The sequence below is a fragment of the Acomys minous genome, assembly GCF_964271855.1.
Source record: "Acomys minous genome assembly, chromosome: 15".
In the NCBI taxonomy this organism is placed as follows: domain Eukaryota; kingdom Metazoa; phylum Chordata; class Mammalia; order Rodentia; family Muridae; genus Acomys; species Acomys minous.
The window spans coordinates 10,505,310-10,526,479 of NC_140497.1; the positions used below are offsets into that span (position 1 = coordinate 10,505,310).

General features: G+C 40.4%; 1 protein-coding gene across 2 annotated transcripts in view; it reads right to left on the reverse strand.

Annotated features, from left to right (window-relative positions):
- The window catches only part of CSMD1 (CUB and Sushi multiple domains 1), a 1,521,983-nt gene that overhangs the window by 538,504 nt on the left and 962,309 nt on the right, over window positions 1-21,170 (reverse strand). For both annotated transcript variants that reach the window (XM_084758080.1, XM_084758079.1), the window contains exon 6: window positions 4,161-4,273. In XM_084758080.1, coding sequence (XP_084614206.1) covers window positions 4,161-4,273 — 113 coding nt within the window. The remainder of the gene's footprint in view (window positions 1-4,160; window positions 4,274-21,170) is intronic.

Sequence of the window (21,170 nt, forward strand, 5' to 3'; positions counted from 1 at the left end):
CCAAGATTTTATTGATAGCCAGGTGAATATGTTGAGAACTGGAGCCCAACTCAGAGATGCCTACTCAGGACATACACTTTCAAGGTTCAAGATTAATGTGTTTTTTAAAAAATTCATCTTGTAGACATCAAAAACGCCCAGATGATGGATGGTGCTAACAAGGTCCTTATTTAATTATAATTAATGATGGAGGCAGCATATAAAGAATGGGCTTCATTTTCAGCTGCTTTGGAGAAATAACGTGTCCTACATAAATCTGTCATACACTATGAGGCCAATATATGCAGCAGACACTGCAGGTCTATGAGAGAGGTCTCACAGCTCCTGCCCACTGTGTGATCTTAAAAGTGGGTGTACATCTAAAGCAGCCACAGCAGGGCTGCCTGGCTCACCATCATTCTTATCTCTGCTGTTGGAGTGACTGGATGCCACGAGGCGGACAGGGCTAAGGAGAAGCCAGAGGCCAGGAGGAATTGGAAGGGGACAGTTAAAAAGCACATGAAAAGACAAGAAGTGATATCTCCTGGTGGTGGCTGTCTATTTAGCTAAGACAAGCTGTAAAATTAGAAGAATGTTTTCTTTGTTTTTGTGTCTCTGAAGCCACTTCCTTTGGGAGAACACAGCCATCATCCGTTGAGGAAGATCGCTGGAATGTGAAGGGCAGGTGGAAGACACAGAGGGCTACCGGGGGATCAATGTGTCTCTTGACTATCAAGGAATCTACATGTGGGGGTGACTACAAGCAATAAGTGTGGCCCCCACCAACAAGATGGCAAGCCTATAAATGCATTTTAAAGTTTACTTTATGTTTTAAATTGGCTTACAAAAATAGGTCTCCAGGCAGATTTTCATTAATTCCTCTCCACCCCAAGCCCTCATCTCTCTGCCCCTTTGTCCCAGTTTACTTTGCTCTGTTGTCTTCCACAGACCTCCCTGCAAAGTCTTTTTTCCCCAACCCCGCAGGCTTCTTTCTAGCTTCCTGGCCTGTAAGAATGTTCTCTCTTACTCAGGTATACATATTTAACAGCCTCTAACCGTCAAACACATGTTTTTGAAGTTCTCTTTTCCTGTCAAAAAAGAAGAGAAGCCATTCCCACAGCCCGAACCTTTGACAGAGGAGTATTTATAAAGCAGGCATCCAGGCACCCAGTAAGGGCCACATACACCTGGACTGCTATGACTGCTGACCAGCTAGCTGTGTGGACAATCTTCCTGAAAGTGTTAAGTTTTACAAACAAAACAGGGATGCGAGCTCTTTGGTATTTAAAGCACGCAGAGGGAGAGGGACTGATGAATATTTTTCCCCAGGGCACAGGATAAATAGCGTGGGCTTCTCACTGGTGATTTGAGAATAATTTCAGCTGGTGAGGACTCGAAAGACAGTATCTCAAGCCACTGTCCTATCTCCTGACCTCTGGCACTCTTGGGTTTATTCTAGAACCAGCCACCTAACTCTCCCTACAGTTCCCCTTTGCTGATGATGGGTCTGCCTTCTAGAGCCAGAAAATCAAACGCAGGTCTTTCTGCATATCTTATATTAGTCATGGTCGAGGTCAGTTTCCTGGTGCCATTTGTGATGGCAACTCCCTTTCAAGATGGATGACATCGTGTCTGGGCCTCAGCCTTTGTGGAGGATGTGCTTATAGGGGTCCGAGGAGAGATCCTAGTCAAGGAAGCTTAGGAGCTGATGAACAAGGAGGTGGCTTTGTCTACCCATAATGCATTAGAACTGAACCCATGGACAGGCTGAAGGGTTACAATATACATTTGCCCTTCCAGGGTTATATGGCCTGATACTTTGGCATTGCTTAGAGACTCTTTTTTTTCCTTTTTATTAATTCATTCATATTACATCTCAATTGTGATCCCATCCTTTGTAGCCTCCCATTCTTCCCTCCCTCCCGCTTTCCCCCTACTCCCCTCCCCTATGACTGTGACTGAGACATAGAGACTCTTTTAAACCCTGGCATTAAGTTTCCTAATCTCAATACCTCTCTCTCTCTCTCTCTCTCTCTCTCTCTCTCTCTCTCTCTCTCTCTCTCTCTCTTCCTCTCTCCCCTCCTTCTCCCGCTCTCCTTCTCTGCACCTTCTCTCTCCCTCTCAGTCTCTCTATATATTCATATACACATATAAATAATTGAAGTTTATTTGGTTCACTCTTATAATTTACTTATATATCATTCAAATGAAATATTTGCTTTAATTATATTTATCCAAACTTCAATTATATGCAGTAGTTATTTAGGATTGTTTTATGCTTTATATATTTGCAGAATTCAGAAATGTAGCTTACACGTGTACAATGTTAAAACTGTACATATTTGATTTTCCTCTAATCAGTCTGTTTCTTGTGTTATCTAGTCTGGGTCATTTTTTAAAGCTGTATATTCTATTTCTCACACTTTTTTCCTATCACATGGGCTAATAAAGAGCTTTGTGGGATAATACCAAAAACATTTTCCACCTCTGAGAAAATAACCAACACTTCAGGAAAAGGTACTTTAGCACTTTAGAGGCTGCAAACCCACCACACTTGTGATGCAGTCAGCCTGGGGGAGTTCTAAGGACCAAGTGTGGTCACTTTAACCCAAAGTCACATTCCTCCACTGATGTGGATAAACACACAGAAGTGCTGAATGTTTCCCTGCAAGACCTAGCGTCCTCTTCTTCACTCCATCAACTCTGCCCATGAGACAGGGCCTCCACCAAATGGCCATAAAAACAGTCCACAGAGGTAGATATGGTTTCAGTAAAGTTCTTGGCTTTGCCTATGGCCCAGGGTAAGTGGTACCCTAGGATGCACCTGCTGTAAAAGCCCAGCATGGTGGACTGCAGCCTGAGGGTAAAGACAAGAACTTATAACACGATATGGAGAAGCAGTGAGATGGCCCATGACCCCTGTGTGGACCCAGATTTACTACGGTGAAGGAAGATACCCCTAGACTCCAGGTCAGTTGACTTGCACTTCGCCCAAGGCCTGGACACTCAGCAACAAGCCCAAACCCTGTGCTCAACTCCATACCATCCAGATTTCCTTCCTTACAAATCAATTTGGCCAAAGAACAGCAACACAGTAATATATATTTGACTTCCTGTGCTTAGCAAACCAAGGGAACACAGCCTTGCTGGGAGCCACATCCTCAAGCTCACAGATGGAGAAAGTGCTGGGAGTGCTTCTGGAGTGTTTTATATTTTTATTATTGAACTTACTCTTTTATAAAGCCATACTTTTATAAAATTCATTTTAATCAAGTTCCTCTCTCACTCCCATCACCCTCCCTAAAGCCACCAATATGTTCCTTACACTTACACCTTTTTGTTTTCGTTTGTAACTTGGAGTTGAGCAAAGGCTGCCTCACCAGAGGAAGACTGAGTGACTTTACCTCTCCCCGAGTCTGTGAGGAGCCAACAGTTCAGTAGGGAAGGGGCGGGGCCTTGTGAGCTCCTCCCTGATCCAGAACTTAGAATATGCTATTTTTATTTGTAAGTAGAATGGTTTTCTGTCAGCTGCTGATGAATGGAATCCCTTTTCACAATATTAATAAGGGTTGCAGATAATTAGAAAGTCCCAGAATCCAGGCACAAAGGGAAGGAATCAGACGTGAAACGAACAGTGTAGAACCGCTGGGCTGAAGGCGGCTGGGTTTGGTTAAATAATATTTTCATTTCAAGGCTTGCGGTGCGCAAATTACTAAATCTGGTAGCTGTGTTTTTCAAGTATAAGGATGTTTTAGGACTAAATGTTGTTCAAGGTTCATTTGGATCTTTAAGGACGACCTGTATACCGGCCCACTTTATGCATGTAAGTAACTTGTAAACTCCTGTGAATGTTTATTACCTGTGAGGACAGTAAGTACATTGCATGCTGGTATAAGTTTATTAACTAATGTTGATCACTCCTCAGTAAAACCTGTTACTTCCCCGGAATGTCAGAAGCCTAAAGATCAATAACCAGTGTCGGGCTCCTCGTTCCTACACATCTTCCAAAGTTGAACACTTCTAAGTAAATAGGAGCATTTCAAACAAGTTTATTTTCCTTTCCTTTCTTTCCTTTCTATGTCCCAAGGTCTCTGAGTGGAGAAGGGCCAGGATGTCACAGGCCGTTTATTATTTATTTATTTATTTATTTATTTGAATTTGTTGAATTGGTGCCTTCTTACCTTGGAACTGAGCGTTGAACCCCTTTCGCCGATGGTTGCTGTCAGATGTGAAGTGGAGACGGAGCCAGTTCTTGCTGCTGATCACAGGAGATGGGAGGTTCATGCCCGTGAGCCTAGAGAAGAAAAAGATGAGGGAAATCTCCTTTGAAATCAACAGACCAAATGTCCCATGGCACCATCACACCTGTTTGAAAATTGGATCACTGACAATCTCCTGAGATGCTTCAAGGACAGGCTGGTTGTCACTTTCCTTAGCATCTTCAAAGGATTTGGGTAAAACGGGACCACTCTACTCTGAAATGATGGAATGAAAATATCCAAAAGGATTTGGCATTTCTTGTCTGCATCAGTGATGGATGCAGGAGAAGATATGATTTGAGCTCTCAAATTCTTCTCTCAGGACCTTGATAATAATGAATCATAAATAGAAAAACGGACTATATAGCTGAGGTAGTTTACTGGTTGAAAGTAGATGACTTTCCCACAGTTCACCTGTAGGAGTCACCCTAGGGACCTTTTCCCATCACAGTAAGAAAGAACAGCACTTATGAAACTGATGTGTGTCAAAGAAACTCGGAATGGAATAAAGTGAGAATTTACTAAAGGAGTGCATTAATCTTTTAAAAAGTTGATGTGATCAAGGTCTCGGATGATGTGATCAAGCTCTCAGAACTGTTTCCAATGCATCTCTGCTCTCCAGTGCTTAGCTCAGCTACCTGGATAGTGGCATCTTCCACTGCCCACTGCTGAAATGTGGTTTGAGTTACAAGGACAAAATGCAGCTCGAGTCATAAAGACCCTAAGAATCAGAAGGATTGGAGACACATTCAGCAAGGCTTGGGCACAGCATCACTCTACCCTAGAACGTCAGACACACTGCTTGGTGTTGGCTAAGCCTTAGAAAGTACCAGAGTTAGGTCATGATTTGTAAGCTAGTTTCACCATCTGCGAGCTACAGTGTTTCCTCAGTAGCCACAATGATTCCCACCCAACAAGGCTCAGAATTCACAGACTCCAGGCCCTCCCATCCATGCATAATAGTTCTGTGTAACCTCTGGGCATAGTTTCTGGATAGCTCATAACCTTCAGTTTAAGGTGATAGGTATCTTGCTGTATCACTGAGGGCATAGCAGTGAAGAAAATGTTTTTAAATATTCAATGCAGACACAATTAAAAATGCATTTTGATCTGTGGTTGAATGAATCTATGGATGCAGAGTCAATACAAATGCAAATTAGGTGAACCTGCACTTAATGGGTTTTTGTTGGTATTAGGATCAACTGTGGTTATGCGCTGTGTAGTTATTTTGCACCCTGGTTGCTAAGTCTAGCTTTGAAATTATGCTGATTGGTGCCACTGGTCTGTGAAGGTTTAGAGCTACATTGTTCCAAAACTCAGCCATAGTAGTCTAGCTCTGTGGTCCAATTGAGAACTTTGCCTCAGAGCAGAGTAAAGCAGTTGGTCCATATGAGATGTCTCCTCATTTATCTATTATCTGGAGGAGAGCAATACTGGGGATACCTGAGGTCAATTCCGCTATGCCAGGTGCTCGGCTCCAATGGGAAACTTCAGAAATGTGCAGGATAGACTGAGTTAAAAGTTCCACTGTGATTGCGCCCAACCATAAGTGTTTATACCATTTATTTAAATAAGCTCCCACGACAACTTGGATTCCTGTCAGGCAGCTTCAGGACTAATTCCCAAATGGAATTTATCTTGTCTTCCTTTGCCCACAAGAGGTTATCTTAGAAACTCTACCAACCACGTCTCTCCATGTACCACTGAAAATGCCCAGAGGAAATGCGAACCATTGGTTGGAAGCTCAGAACCCACCCAGATCACTTTCATTTGCCTGTTGTGCTTGGTATAATGGAAATAGATGTCTATTTTATCTCTGCTTTAAAACATGTTATTTCAATGATTCTGATCCCCATAACAAGGTGAGATTGCATTTCAATTGCATGCCAACATTTGTAGCACATTTGAACAAATACCTTCTTGATCCTGTTGTATTTACAAACACCTAATCACAAAAAGAGCACGTTTTTACTGTCAGCATATCTGTAAAGGGTATATGGTAATATTTTAGTCTCATTACAACTAGTAAATTTGTTATCATTGAAAAGCAGCTATTGGGTGCTTCATGTTGATTCAAAATTGAGTAGTATATCTATAGATTCTGACACATAAATTTCATATACTTTATTTTACAATATGAAACCCATTATGAGGCCATGGGTCAGACTGAGCTCACAGGCAGAAGGTTTTTGAATGCTGTCTTAGAATAACAGGGACAATGTACAAAATTACTTTGAGGGGGCTGAAGAGGTGGCTCAGTGATTAAGGCCCTCACTGCTCTTGGGAAGGACCAAAGTTCAGTTGCTAGAACCTACCTGGCAGCTCATAACCACCAGAGGATCCAATGCCCTCTTGGGGCTCCTGGACCCCCACAGCTCCATAAGCTCATGCAGACTCACACACATACACATACGGTAAGAACAAATGATTCAAAATTTCCAAAGGATTACTAATAATGAAGAACTAGCTGCTCTGTTTTAAGGCTTATAATTTAAGTGTGTGTGTATATATGCCTAGTCATTGGGAGGAGGTGGGCCTGAACACAGGTGCCCTTGGAGGCTTGTTCATTTGTGTCGCTCAAAAGAGAACAGTTTGATGATCCATGCCTAATTCTACATGTTAAGTATGTGCAGTTTTTCTTCCCAGGAAACAGGGTCTTATTATGTAGACCAGGATGAAATCAGATTTGCCACCCTTCTGATTTAGTTTCCCCGGTGTTGGGGTGGCAGCCATGGCATGGATTTCTTCACATGAGGCTTTCTGTGTCAGCTGCACCTCAGTAAAGGGCTTCATGACAAAAGAAAAGAGGGGGCATGTTCTAGTTTCATGTCTGATGCTGTGATAAAGTTATCTTACAGCAAGCAACTTAGAAACAATGACTTTTGTTTGCTTGTTTGTTTTTAGTTCATAATTCCAGGTTCTAATCCACCACTGCAAAGAAATGAGGGAAGGCACGCGAGGTAACTATTCACCTCACATCCACAGTCAAGAGCAGAAAGAGAAAGGCAGAGGACCCATCCTAACTGTGAGTAGCATCATTCCAAGGGCTGAGGTCCTAGACTCAGTAAAAAGAGGCTGAGTAACAGTGTTCATGTCTCTGCTTCCTGACTTCAGAAGCAACACGGAGAGCAAGCGCATCCTTCTGCAGCCATGCCTTCCCCATCATGATGGACCGTACCCTCAAATGGTTAGCCCCCAAATCCCTTCCTCTCTTAAATTGCTTCTTGTGAGGTATTTCATTGCATCAATGAGAAAAAGAACAGGTAGGTCAAGTGTCCCTTTGATGTAGCTGAGAGAATCACTTCTTGCTTCATTCAATAATATCAAACGAAGCCACTTAAAGCACTGGAAAAATTTGTGTTCCTTCAATGTCCTCAACAGGGTTCTGCTTCTGTTAAAAGTAAAAATAAATGTAGGACTCATGGGATTGCTCAGTGTAAGATGGCCTGCTTTGAGCCAAAATAGAGCAGGCCAATTTGTTCCACTTTCTCCAAATAGTTTGGCCATAAATTCTGGGATTCTATTTATAAGGCACTTATTACTTATTTCTCACCCAGCCTTCCCTCAGCTTGGACTGTCTCTCACACGATGGAAGGGGTAGAACACATTGGATTCAAGTTTATGGACCCAGGTCCGTGACTCATGTTTTACTTATGTAATGTGAAAAATATGAAATCAACGTATTGAGATCATTTCCTAAAATGCATTCAGAAACCCTAATGGTTTTCAATTTTGCTCAGTTTGGGTACTTCTGACTAGAAGCCAGATTTCTTACCATTTTAGAAAATCATTATAAAGATTATGTGGGGGATCCCTCTGCAGTTAAAATCTTTTCGTGATGATTAAGAAGCCAGAACCTATTAGAAATACTAGAACACACTTGAAATGATCTGTTCTGTCTATGGAGATGAAATAGTTTAAGAGGCCTATTAGTTCAAAGACACTGCTTATGGATTTGGGAAGAGCAGCCTATGGGCAATATGTGGTTTCCTGCTGTGTCTCATAGCTTTGCAACGGGAAAGGATTTATGGTGTGGGGGCTCATGTACCTGTTTTGCCAGAGTTAAATAAAACAATCTGGTCACACATAAAATTTATAAAATGTCATATTTCTAACTTGGTGTCATTCACATTGCATGTGAAGTAAATCTTAGGAACTTGGGGTTTACAGAACCATGCCAAGCCTATAGGACAGTTAGGAGATAATAAAAAAGAGCTGTGCATCTTGCACTGGTATCAGAAGAGCTGCCTGAGTGTTTGTGTATGTCTGTGTGTGTGTGTACATATGCATGTGTATGTGTGTATGCATGTATGTATGTGTGTACTATGTATACATGTGTGTATGTGGATGTGTATATCTGTCTGTATGTGTGTATGTGAATGTGTGTATGCATGTAGGTATGTATGTGTTTATGTGTATATGTGTATGCATTTATGTATGTATGTACATATGTTTATGTATACATGTGTGTGTATATATGTGTGTTTACATATGCGTGTATATGTATATGTGTTTGTATGTATGTATTATGTATGTATGTGTTATGCATATACACATGATACAGACATATAGGTAGGCATTCATATATGCATATCACACCCAATTTATAAATACTGTAGTGATTTAATGCAAAACTACTTATGTGCCCACATACATGCCTGCTGGGAAATACATGGCGGCAAGAACAATGCAAAATCAGTGTTACAGAGAACTCTTTTCTTAGGTCTTTGGATAAGATCAAGTGCCTCCTATTCCTGCATCAGCTAGACACAAAGGGCACTCCCTTCTGTGTTTCCCTGGTAGTTCTGCCCCTCACCCACCAGATCTCATTTTCTGAGAAGTTTAATCTCTCCTCTCAGGTTATATCACTTCTATGCTATGTGTTTTCATGACAAGCTGGGCTTCCCATGGGCAGAGGTGTTGTAGATAAGAACATGGTATACTTAATGATTTCCTGTGAGCCTGAACCCCTGCTAGCCCTGTGGTCTCCTAGAACCTAGGTAAAGGCTGGGTATGTGCCAGACACTCAGAATATGGTGGGTGGAGACATGGAATAGATGAAGTGGAAAAGTCCATACATCCTGCCAGGGTACTCACTCATCATGAGGCTCTCTTTGCTATGAGCAGGCTGTGCTGTGCTTGCGGATAATGATGACAACATTAGACAAACCGTGTCTTCATAGCACTGAACAGAGAAGAGCAGGGGTAGCTCAATGGTGGTTGGGAATGGCAGGGTTCCAAATGATACAGAAGCCAAGGTAGGGGATGGCTGTACCGAAGGACATACTTCACCTATGATCCCCAGAAAGTGTATGGCCTAGAATCCCCTCCCCTGCATCTTCATCTGGTACCTACATCACTATAGGAATGAACATTGGCACAGCCTGCACTCCAACAAAGTCAGCGACTTAGAAAAACCACACCCATAGCACCTATGCTTAATCCTGGCCATGCAAGGTCCTGGTGCTTGGTCCACTACCTCCAAAGACAGGAGCCAGATGTTTTCTGATAAGAAGAGGGACCTTCCCTTCCCATGATAATTGATGTTACAAACTTACTTATTGGTTATGGGTAAACCAGTTTCCGAAAAACTAACCACAAACACAGGTTTCTGCAATCAACTTATACAACATATACCAAGACTGAAATGCCAGCATTACACTTGGCCATTAAAGCTGCAGTTAAACCTTATTTATATTCAGGAGGGTCTTGGAATGCAAGCCATATGTCTCCAGCCATTGACTACTGTTTCCCAGCTGATCCAGTTAGCAGTAGTGTTCATGTGTCATGCATGATACATACAGGCTTCAAGCAGAGGCCACAGAGTAGCAACCAGTCTCCTAAGGATGATTTCTCTACTCCTGCATCTGTGAAGATCTTCAAGCATGACATGGAAACATGGAACACACACACACACACACACACACACACACACACACACACACACTCACTCACACTCATACACACACACTAGAGCCAAGTGACCTGGACTAACCACATCTATTCCCTTTCCAGTGAGTGACCTCAGGCAGACATTCAACTCACCTGGGCATTAGGTTGCTCACCACACAGATGAGCCCACAGGTGAACCACTTAATAGAACTTACGTTGTTATGTGTGCCACCCTGCTGGTGCTTCTCAGATCTCCATTTTCCAACCCTCATTTTAACAAGCAAAGTATTTGTACCTTCTCCACCTATTTACGTGCATCTCTTCTGTTTCAATACTATCTCCACTTGTAACTACATTACCTTTATGTGTAGAGATTGTGCATACATAGTGATATGGATACACAGTCTATATTCATAATTTATATATGCATTTACATGAATATTCATATAAATATGGATAATTTATAGGTAGTTGATATATTTATATTATCTATTTATCTATCTTCCATCTATTTGTCATCTATCAACCTACCATCAATCTATCTATTTACCTATCATCTTTCCATCTATCATCTATGTGTATGTCAATATTCTAACACCTATCTACCTATTTTTATACCCATTTCTTTCTCTCTTTCTTTCTTTTTGTTTGTTTTTCCAGACAGAGTTTCTCTGTGTTAGCCTTGGCTGTCCTGGACTCACTTTGTAGACCAGGCTGGCCTTGAACTCACAGCGATCCACCTGCCTCTGCCTCCCAAGTGCTGGGATTATAGGCATGTGCCACCACGCCCAGCTCTTAATTCCCATACTTATCAATTATCTATATACCCACCTCTCTATCATCAGTCCGTTTTTTCTATTATCTATCATCTATCTGTGAATCTATAACCCATCTCTACATCTATCATCTGCCTATCTACCATCCAATCCTTTATATTTTACCATCTATCTATATATCTTGAACTATCTATATATTATCTGCATACCTATACGATATATTTATATATCTATCATCTGAAAATTTATCTATCCCCATCCCTCTTCTATTCTATCCTCTATCTTTCCATCTCCTTCAGTTTGTCTACGTATCACATCAGAAAATGACACTTCCCAAGGTAGACCTCATTTCTCTCTTCCCACTAGTAGGGGTATAGCGCCCCACAGTCCCACACTCTGTAATTTCAAAAATGTCAATAGGGATCGAAGTGGTGTGTGTTGTGCTAGTGTAGAAGGTTGAATACATCTTTGAGCTTGACTTCAGGTGGCTCACAGGCCACAAGCATACAGACAGAGGCTGCCGGTCAGCAGTACCAAACTTCTGAGGGAGAATATTCTTCAACGCTTGTGTAGCCAGTTCATTTAAGAAATGCAATTCCAACTGAAACTTCCTCCAAGTTTCCGCTTGTAAATTAAGTGTGAACCTAAAACAGCCTGTGAGAATGTGAACGAACATTCGCAGAGCTCTGAACACCTACAGGCAGCTCAGCCGCTCCCGGGATTCACATCTAGTGGGGGCAAGGGTTCATTTAGTTTGTTTTTCACCTGTTGCAGGAAGTAGAAGTGTCAAGGGCTGACTGTCACTGTCCCCTTCCTGTCATTCTGGCAGAAATTTTCTCATTTGTATATGAGCAGAGTCAGCATAGCAGATCCTAGTATAACTCTCAGAAGCAAAGCTTATCCAAAACTTGGTCCGTGGTGTTATAATCCCACTAACTGCTAATCTAACAGAACTCCAGCAGGATTTAGAAAATGCACAGCCTAGCAAACAGATTCTCTGAAGGTAATCCCATCATGTGTTCACTGCTTCTCAAGAATGTGCTATAAACTAATGGGGTCAACGACAGCAGGAGAGACCAGAGGCTTTTCATGGAGCATGCATACAGAGGCTGGCCAGAGGGCTAGCCTACTACACTATAGACAACCAGGAAGGCTAGCCTACACAAATTCTGAACAGAGGGGCTAGTAAGCTCTTAATCTGAGCAAGAGAATTAGCCTGCACCTTTCTCAGCAGGCAATTTGACCTATACTGTCTTTGATCAAACTGTATGTACTTTGAGAAGAAGGTCTAGCCCATTTATCTTTTGCCTTAGGGGTAGGGCTAGCACACGCTGCCTCTGACCAGAAGGGCTAACCTGTCTATGCTTGACTAGGAAAGCTACTGTGTGCCTCATGTGACCAGGAGGAATAGTCTATGCTTCCTCTGACTAAATGGGGATAGCCTACGTCTCACCCAATCAGCAGGAGGTTAGTTATTGATATTCGGGCGGGTATGTTTTGTTACAAAACCAGGCTAGAAAAGCCAGATTTGAGAGAATTAATTGAAGATACGTCTTTTCATTATTAATAATGACAGCCAAATTGATTAAAATCAATGACCACCTGCATTTTCTCTCTCCACTTTCAGTGAATTTTTAATATCCACAAAGATGCCATCTGGATGTAATGCCCCTTGACAGCAAGTACTGTAACCACCTTGATCTTCATTAACTGTCTCCCATATGAGTCAATAACAAGTTAAACTTCAAACAATGGCCTTTAGTTACAACAGACTTGCAAGAAACATTCATGAATTTATTAAAAGATTGTGTACCAAACTGGAAAAAAAATCCATTAACTGTTACATTTTCAAAAAACAAAAGCAGAAGACAACTTCATCCCCTATGATGCTATGGCTGTTAGCTCTTCCTCATGGATCTCCTTAGTCACCCACTTTGCCCACCTCTATTTCTTTGTGACCCCCCACTGACTCACAGAACTGCTCTCTGCAAAGGACTGCATCGCTTCTTGACTGGGACCAAGGTAGGCTAGCTATGTTCTCCTTCTCTTCATCCACTTAGTTCTTCCTAGGGTACCTTGAGACTAGCAGCTGCTGCATACCTTAGCTCACCTTCCGGTCCTATCTCTGTTCCCTTTGGGCTCTCTGCTGTCTATGAATGGACCTGAGGTTTCCCTCTGAAACCCTTTGTAGGGCCAGACTCAAACTTTTACTAAAGAAAACTCCAGAAAGCTGAGACTAGTCAGAGACTGTGGCCTAAAACCCAGAATGATCCAAAGACCGAAAACCAAGCACCATTCCTCTGGTCCACAAACTGTCAGATTGGGGAAACAGCAAGAAAAGAACTAAACACTCATCCAACAAATGTGAGAGCACATATCTACTCCAAGAAACTCCACAAATGTCCTAACTCCAGCTGCCTAGATTCCAGTGCAAAAATACAAATATGAACAACTTTGGCAATACAAAAGCCAGCGATGCTTTTGTAATGTGTCCCAAGAAAACCGACTTAACTGAAGAATAAGATAAGGACTTTAAAATAGCAATCATGAATATATTCATGTATGCTCATATGATCCAAAGTCCTCAAAGAAGACTGAAAACACAAACAGTTGAGTTAAATAAGGAAAAACACTCACAATATACAGTAAAATTTAACAAAACAGAATCATTAAAGAAAAGACAAACATAAAACACAAAAGAAAACAAAACAAAAACTGAGGAAGTTGAACAAAAAGCTCAGACATTAAGCTCAACAACAAATTGAGAGACATGGAAGAGAGAATTTAATGTCTTGAAGACAGAAGAAATTAGTAGATCAAGAAAAATAAATAAATGTTTTAAAAATTTTCTAGAAGTCTGGGACACTATAAAAAGACCAAGCCTATAAATAATAAGTATAAGAGAAGGAGAATAAACTCAGGTCAAAGCCACAGAAAATATTTCTAACAAAATCAAAGAAGAAAATTTCATAAATCTAAAGAAAGAGGTGCCTATAAAGGTGCAAGAAACATACCAAACATCAATAGAGAGAACAAGAAAAGAAACTACCATGACACATAATATTGAAGAAGAACATGGAAAGAATATTTAAAGCTACAAGGAAAAATACTAAGTCACAAACAAAGGCAGATGCATTAGAATAACACTTGAAAGCCAAAAGTGCCTAGACAGATGTTGTACAAACAATAATAGAGCACAGATGCTAGTCCAGAATACTATTCCAGAAAATCCATCAATCACAATCAAGGAAAAATAAAAAAATTTATGATATAAATACATTTTAATAATTTCTGCTCAATCAAGGCCTATACAGAAGGCACTAGAAGGTGAACTTCAGTCTGAAGAGAAGGTTAACTATACCAAAGAGGACACAAGGAATAAATAACACAAGAACAATTAATCAAATGGAGGGACTGCAAGCCACAACAATAAAACAACAAATTAATAAGCATTGTTTATTAATGTCTTTCAATGTTAATGATCTCTATTCCCCCCTGAAAATGACAAAGACTAACAGATTTGATTAGAAAATAGGATCCTTATTTTGCTGTACTCAAGAAACTCACACCAAGTACAGCTATCACTTCAGGGTAAAAGGATCAAAAGAGATATTACAAGAAGATGAAACCAAGAAGCAAGCCAGTATAGCCATTTTAATATTGGAAAAAAACCCGACTTTAAACGAAAACTAATCAAAAGATACAGGAAAGGGCACCACATATTCATTAAAGGAAAAACCTACCAAGAGGATATTGCAATGCTGAGCATTTATGAACTAAATACAAGGGTACTCAAGTTCCTAAGAGAAACACAACTACACTTAATATCAGTTACTGCCACACAATGATGGTGGGAAACTTCAATACCCTTCCTTACCAAGAGACAGATCATTAAGACAAAACCTGATTTTCTCAGAAAATCCTGAGGAACACTGGAGTTAAATAATGTCATAAATTGAAAGTCTACAGAACATTCCACTCATATGCTAAACAAGATATTTTTTTCTCAGCATCCCATGAGCCTTCATCCAAAATTTATCATATATTAGGACATAAGGCAAGTCTCAACAGATATATGAAAACTGAAAAGCATCTTATATTCTACCAGTCATCATGGATTAATGCTATATATCAATAACAACAAAAACTATAAAAATCATGGACTCTAAAAGCCCACTACTGAATTAAATTTGGTGACGACACTAATCTAGAAGGAAATTAGTTTGATTTTTTTTTTTTTTTTTTTGTAGAATTGAGAGAAAATGAAAACACAGCCTACCCAAATCTATGGTGCATTATGAAGGCAGTTCTAAGAGGTCAAGTTTATGGCACTAAATGTCTACATAAAAATCTGGAGATGTGTCACATTAATAATTTAATGATGTACTTGAAAGCACTAAGAAAAAAGAAGAATAAATAACACCCTAAAGAATAGACTAGAAAAAATAATCAAGCCTGTGGCTGAAATAAAGCAAATAGAAATATAACAACAACAAACTACATAGGATAAATGAAATGAAGATTTGGTTATTTAAAAAAGAATTAACAACACAGAGAAACTTTTCTCCAAATTAACCTGAGAAAGAGAGAAATGGATCCAAATTGATAAAATGAGAGATGAAAAGGGATTACAAAAGACACTGAGAAAATTTAGAGATCATAAGAACCTACTTGTCATGCCAAGAGGAAGAGGATACAGGCAGTCCTGGCAAGACTAGATAGGTTGGGATCAGTTGGTAGAGAACGGGGGGGGGGGGGGGGGCAGGGGGCAGGCTCCCCTCTCTGAGGACCTGGGGAGGGGAAGAGGGGGGAAGAGGGAGAGACGGTGGGATCAGGAGATGAGGGAGGGGGCTACAATTGGCATGTTAGTGAATACATTTTTTAAAATAAATTTAAATTTAAAAAATCTGTATCCCATGAAACTATGAAATGAGAAAGATATAATTTTTTGACAAATATGGGCCACCAACGTTAAACCAAGACAAAATAAACAATTTCAACAGACTCACATCCCCCAGATAAATGGAAATGGTAATTAGTTCTTATATTATTTGGCAAAATAGGATGGAAGGAAAAATTTCAAATCATTTGTATGAAACCATCATTAATCTGATACCCAAACCATGCAAAACATATTAAAAAAAAGGATATTATATGGCAATAACCCTAATGAACATAGACGCAAATTTTCTAGGTGTAATATTGTAAACAAGATTCAGTAACACATAAAAAAGCTATAAGATCAAGTTGGCTTCATCTGAGAGATACAGGGATGGTTCAACATATAAAATCAATAAACATGATCCACATCATAACCAGAATGACAAATACCACATGATGTCCCATTAGGTACAGAAAATCCCTTTGACAAAATCCAACATCTCTTCATGAAAAAAAAATCCTGGAGAGAATAGGGATGCAAGTGACATACCTACACATGATGAAGCCAATATCAACTAAAATGAAGAGAAATTCAAAATATTTCCACCAAAATCTGGAACAAGACAAGGATGTCCACTATTTCCACCTATTCAAAATAGTACTTGAAGTCTGAGCTGGAGCAATAAAACAACTGAAGGAGATAAAGTGGGTACTAATATGAAAGAAAGAAGACAATATGTCTTCATTTTCAATTTATTTTATACATAAATATCCTGAAAAGTCCTCCAGAAAGTTCATACAAATTATATAGTGGATATAAACGTGTTATTGTTTTGATCTCAAGTGTGGGATATGAAACAGACTTGTGTAAGGATGTGTAGTATTTTTCCACTGAAAACAGACTTGTGAGAGAACAGGTAATATTTGTCCGCTAGAAAAGGAACTGCCTCTTGTGGGGCCATGGCCTTTGCCAACTGATAAACATCCTAGAATAGATTCTTGAGAACACACACACAGACACACACACACATATGTATGTATATGTATATACATACATACATACATAAACACACACATGCACATACATATATGTATGTATATACATACATACACACACACACACATATATACACATATATATACTTACATACACACACATATATATGCCAAAAACAAGAGGCAGGGCTTTTTGGTCTTGGCTATTCATCACTCCACTTTGAGATGCTCCTAGAGAGAACCGCTCCAGTGAACTCTTTGAGGCTCTGCATTCTGGCTGCTGCTCTGGATTCCAGAGGCTGTGGTTGCAGTAATCTTCACTGAATTGCTGGTTTGCTGTTTAATGTGTCTGCTGGAATCTGCTGACTATGACAGTGGAGCCGCTCTAAGGAACTGAGTCTGAAAAGGTCTATTTCTCCTGTTCCCACTAACCTCTTTTCTCTTCTGTCTAGGGTAGGTGGGTTGGAAGGGAGTGATAAGCATTAAAGAACCCCAAATAAAGTAGGTTTTAAAAGGTTTAAAACCTACAAAATAACAAACATGTCCAGAAAGTAAGCACAATATAAAATTATCAAAAAAAAAAAAAAAAATCAGTAGCATTCCTATGTACAGATAAAATGAGGAAGGCAGTATCTTTCAAAATAGCCCCCAAAATATTTTGGGATAACTAATCAAGCAAGTTTAGCCTTGTTTAATAAAACTTTAAGACACTAAAGAAATATATTAAAGAATATATCAGAAGAATTTGAGAGATCAACAGTGACCATGGATCCACAAGGTTAATATTGTATAAAGAACCATCCTACCAAAATCAGTTTATAGTCTCAATGCAATCAGTCTCCATCAGAATCCCAACACAATTCTTCACAGAAGTAGAAAAGCAAGAACATCCAAAACATTCCTGAATAATAAAAGGACCACTGGAGTGGCTGGAGAGATGGCTCAGAGGTTAAGAGCACTGACTAGTCTTCCGGAGGTCATGAGTTCAATCCCCAGCAACCACATGGTGGCTCACAACCATCTATAATGTGATCTGATGCCCTCTTCTGGCCTGCAGGTGTACATGTGGGCAGAGCGCTGTATACATAATAAATAAATCTAAAAAAAAAAAAAAAAAGGACCACTGGAGGTGTCAGCATGCCAGGTATCAAAGGGTATTACATAGCTATTGTAATAAAAAACCAACATGAAACTGGCATACAAACAGACAAGTTAATCAATAGAATAGAATTGAAGTCCTGAACATGAATCTACAGACACTTGATTTTTGACAAAGAAGCCAAAAATACACACTGGGGGAAAAAAGGCAGCATCTTCAACAAGTGGTGCTAGTCAAACTGGAAAGCTGTGTGTAGAAGAATGAAAGTAGATCCATATCTACCAGATTGCACAAAACTCATCTCCAAAAGCATCAAAGACTTCAACATAATACAGTCACATAATCTGAAAAAGGAGAAAATAGGGGCACTGACATCATAGCACTAAAACAAATCCATAGCCTACAGCATTGACAAAGATCTTTATCAATTACACATCTGGTAGAGGGTGGTTACCTAGAATATACGAAGAACTAAAGGACTGCACGTCAGAAAAAGATACAAACCAACTGAAAATGGAGCACAGAGCTAAGATGAAAGCAACTAGCTGAGAAACAAGTAAAACCACTTAACACCCTTAGTCAGAGCGACATCTGTGGCTGCTTTCTTCTCCAACTGAGTAAATAGCAGATGGGGGAAGGCATAAGTCCACTGAGGCTATTTATAAAATATACCCAGTGTTAGAACTGCCTTTCTACAGGGTTAGGTGTAGTTAAATACAAAAATTGAGCATTGATTTCTGTATCACAAAAAGCTACTTCTTCTCATTGAGAAAACATCGTCATTCTTTCCTCATCAATCAACTAAGGCTTGCAATAAGGAAAGTAGCACACTGAGTGAATATTCCTACTTAAGCAACAGGCACCCTCACACAGTGATTTGATCTCATTGCTAACAGTTTGATAAACTGTGCATTAAACCATCTTCTATGCGTATTCTTTGAATCAGCATACTTGTTTCCAGGGATCGATTTCAGGAAACAAAAATTATGAGCCAAAAGGAGATACCTCTTCAAGGCGTTTCAAGAAGTCCTTACTGAAAAATTGTTCTTTCAATAAAACATGGGCAGAGAAGGTGATGTGCAGGTATTCTCCACGGACTTGCTAGTGGGTCTTTGAGCTCCTTTGCTTCAGACGTGGCTTAAAGGCTCCCTCGGCGTAACATGCACACAACACACAAGTTGCATCTCTGACTCCTTTCTCACATGACCTCTCATGAGCTTGTCTCTGCCACAAAATTGAAAACTCCCCAAGGACCCAGAGAATGTCTGCTCTCATGTCCATCTGTCCAGCTCTCCCATAAAGCCTACAAACACCCTGCTGTCTCCTAGAAATAGTTGGAAGTGCAAAGGAAGTCCCAAAGAGGAGTGCGAGAGAAAACCGTTGTTTGAACTCTTTCAGTGTCATAACTGTCAGATACTCTGTTACTGTAGCCAGGATACTAGCCTGCACCACTATCAACCTATAATCAGTTGTATTTTCTGTATACTCCCTAAAGCATTACCTATTTAACAAATCATCTAAGACAAAAAAAAAAGTAACGTATAATATTTACATAAAAATATAATTTTTTTCCAGACCCAAGTCAGCCCTTTATAGATTGTCCTACAAATGTCACATGTGACGAAGGAGTAGACTGCATCCATGCACTTTGTGCGCATGTCTTTGCTAGGTCATTCCCTTTTCAAGATCTCAGAGGATATATCCACATTGTATTCAGACAGTACACAGGAATGGTGGCTTGGTGGGGTTTAGGAAGAAAAATGTCAGTGGCTCCATGCCCAACTTCTTCTGGGTTTGAAATCATGTAGATGTTTCAGAACCCTTTCAAGTGTGATTTGGGTCCATAGCTTCATCACCAAGGCAGTTAGAAGCTGTTTCACACACTGTCCTTGGCCTGTAGTCTCTCTTGGGTCCTGGACCACTTGCACTTTTAAATTCAAGCTATGTTGTTTTCCCACTATGTGGGGAATGATAACATTTGTTCAAATGATAAAATTTAAATTCCTTTTTTAAAAGAAAATTTTATGGTGTATTTATTTATTTTACATCATTTTCCTGTTCTCTCTACCCACTCTCATTCTCTCCGTGTCTCCACTGATCACTGTCCAATTCTTGACCTCTTCTTTTATTATTGTTACACCTATGTACACACACACACACACACACACACACACACACACACACACCTAATTGAATACATTTATCTGTCCATATGTATATGTGTTTAAGACTAAAACTTACAATTGGAAATCTTATCAGGAGGCTTGTCTCTTAAGGGCTAGCCTGTACACTGCCTTATCAGTAGGGCTCATGGCCCATGTTGCTTCTTATCAGGACTAGCCTGAGCCATGCTCTCTCTCTTTGCAGCCATCACTTGGCTGCAGCTCTTCAACTAAGCACATTGGCACATCTAGAAGTCACTGTATCGCAGCAGGGGTCCTCTGGATTCTTTTTCCATGTTGCTGGAAGCAGAGCATGTAGCCAAATCCCTAGGTCTCCACACTCAGGTGATGGAGGCTCTCACTTTTCTGCTCTCTGGGTGACCCTGTAGCAATGTCAGGACAGAAATGCCATCCCCGAAGCCCCCACAGAACCGTAGGGCAGGAAAATATTGTCAGATTAGAACAGAGGGCCAAGATAGGACCATTCCTGAAGTCTCCTAGGGAACACAGCAGGGGCAGGAGGCCTCGTAATAAAAGAGATGGCGCAGAAGTGCAGGAGCGTATGGGGTGCCTTTAGGTCCCAGCTCCTGTTGTTTCCTTTCTGCTCTGAGGGCTCTGGCAAGAGGTATAAATGGAGACAGAGTTTCTACAAGCTCCTGCCATCCCCTCCTTTCTCCCATCTTTGAATTTGCCACATCCCTAATGTGACCCAGATTTGAAGATGGAAGAGGCGACTCAGTCAGGTGGGTACTATCTAACAGTATTCCAAAGTTACTGCATGCCCTCATTTCTGAATGACATCTGAGGAGGAGGTACTTTATCTGAGCCCTGAGCCTTCCTGTTTGTCAGTAAGTCCAGGCAGTTGTTACCAGGGTTGCTGTGTGAGTCTTCTAATTTTCTGTTGAATTTTTATTTATGTATATGCATGTGCATCACACATGTCTGCAGGTACTATCAGAAGCCACAGGAGGGTGTTAGCCTGGAGCTGCAGCTATAGGGGCTCTGAGCAATATATGGGTTTAGGACACCAAACTCAGGTCCTCTGCAAGAACAGCAAGTGCTTTGAACTGTGCTGAGTCATCTCTGCAGACTCCGAGTCTTCTACAGAAAAGTGAGAATTTTATTT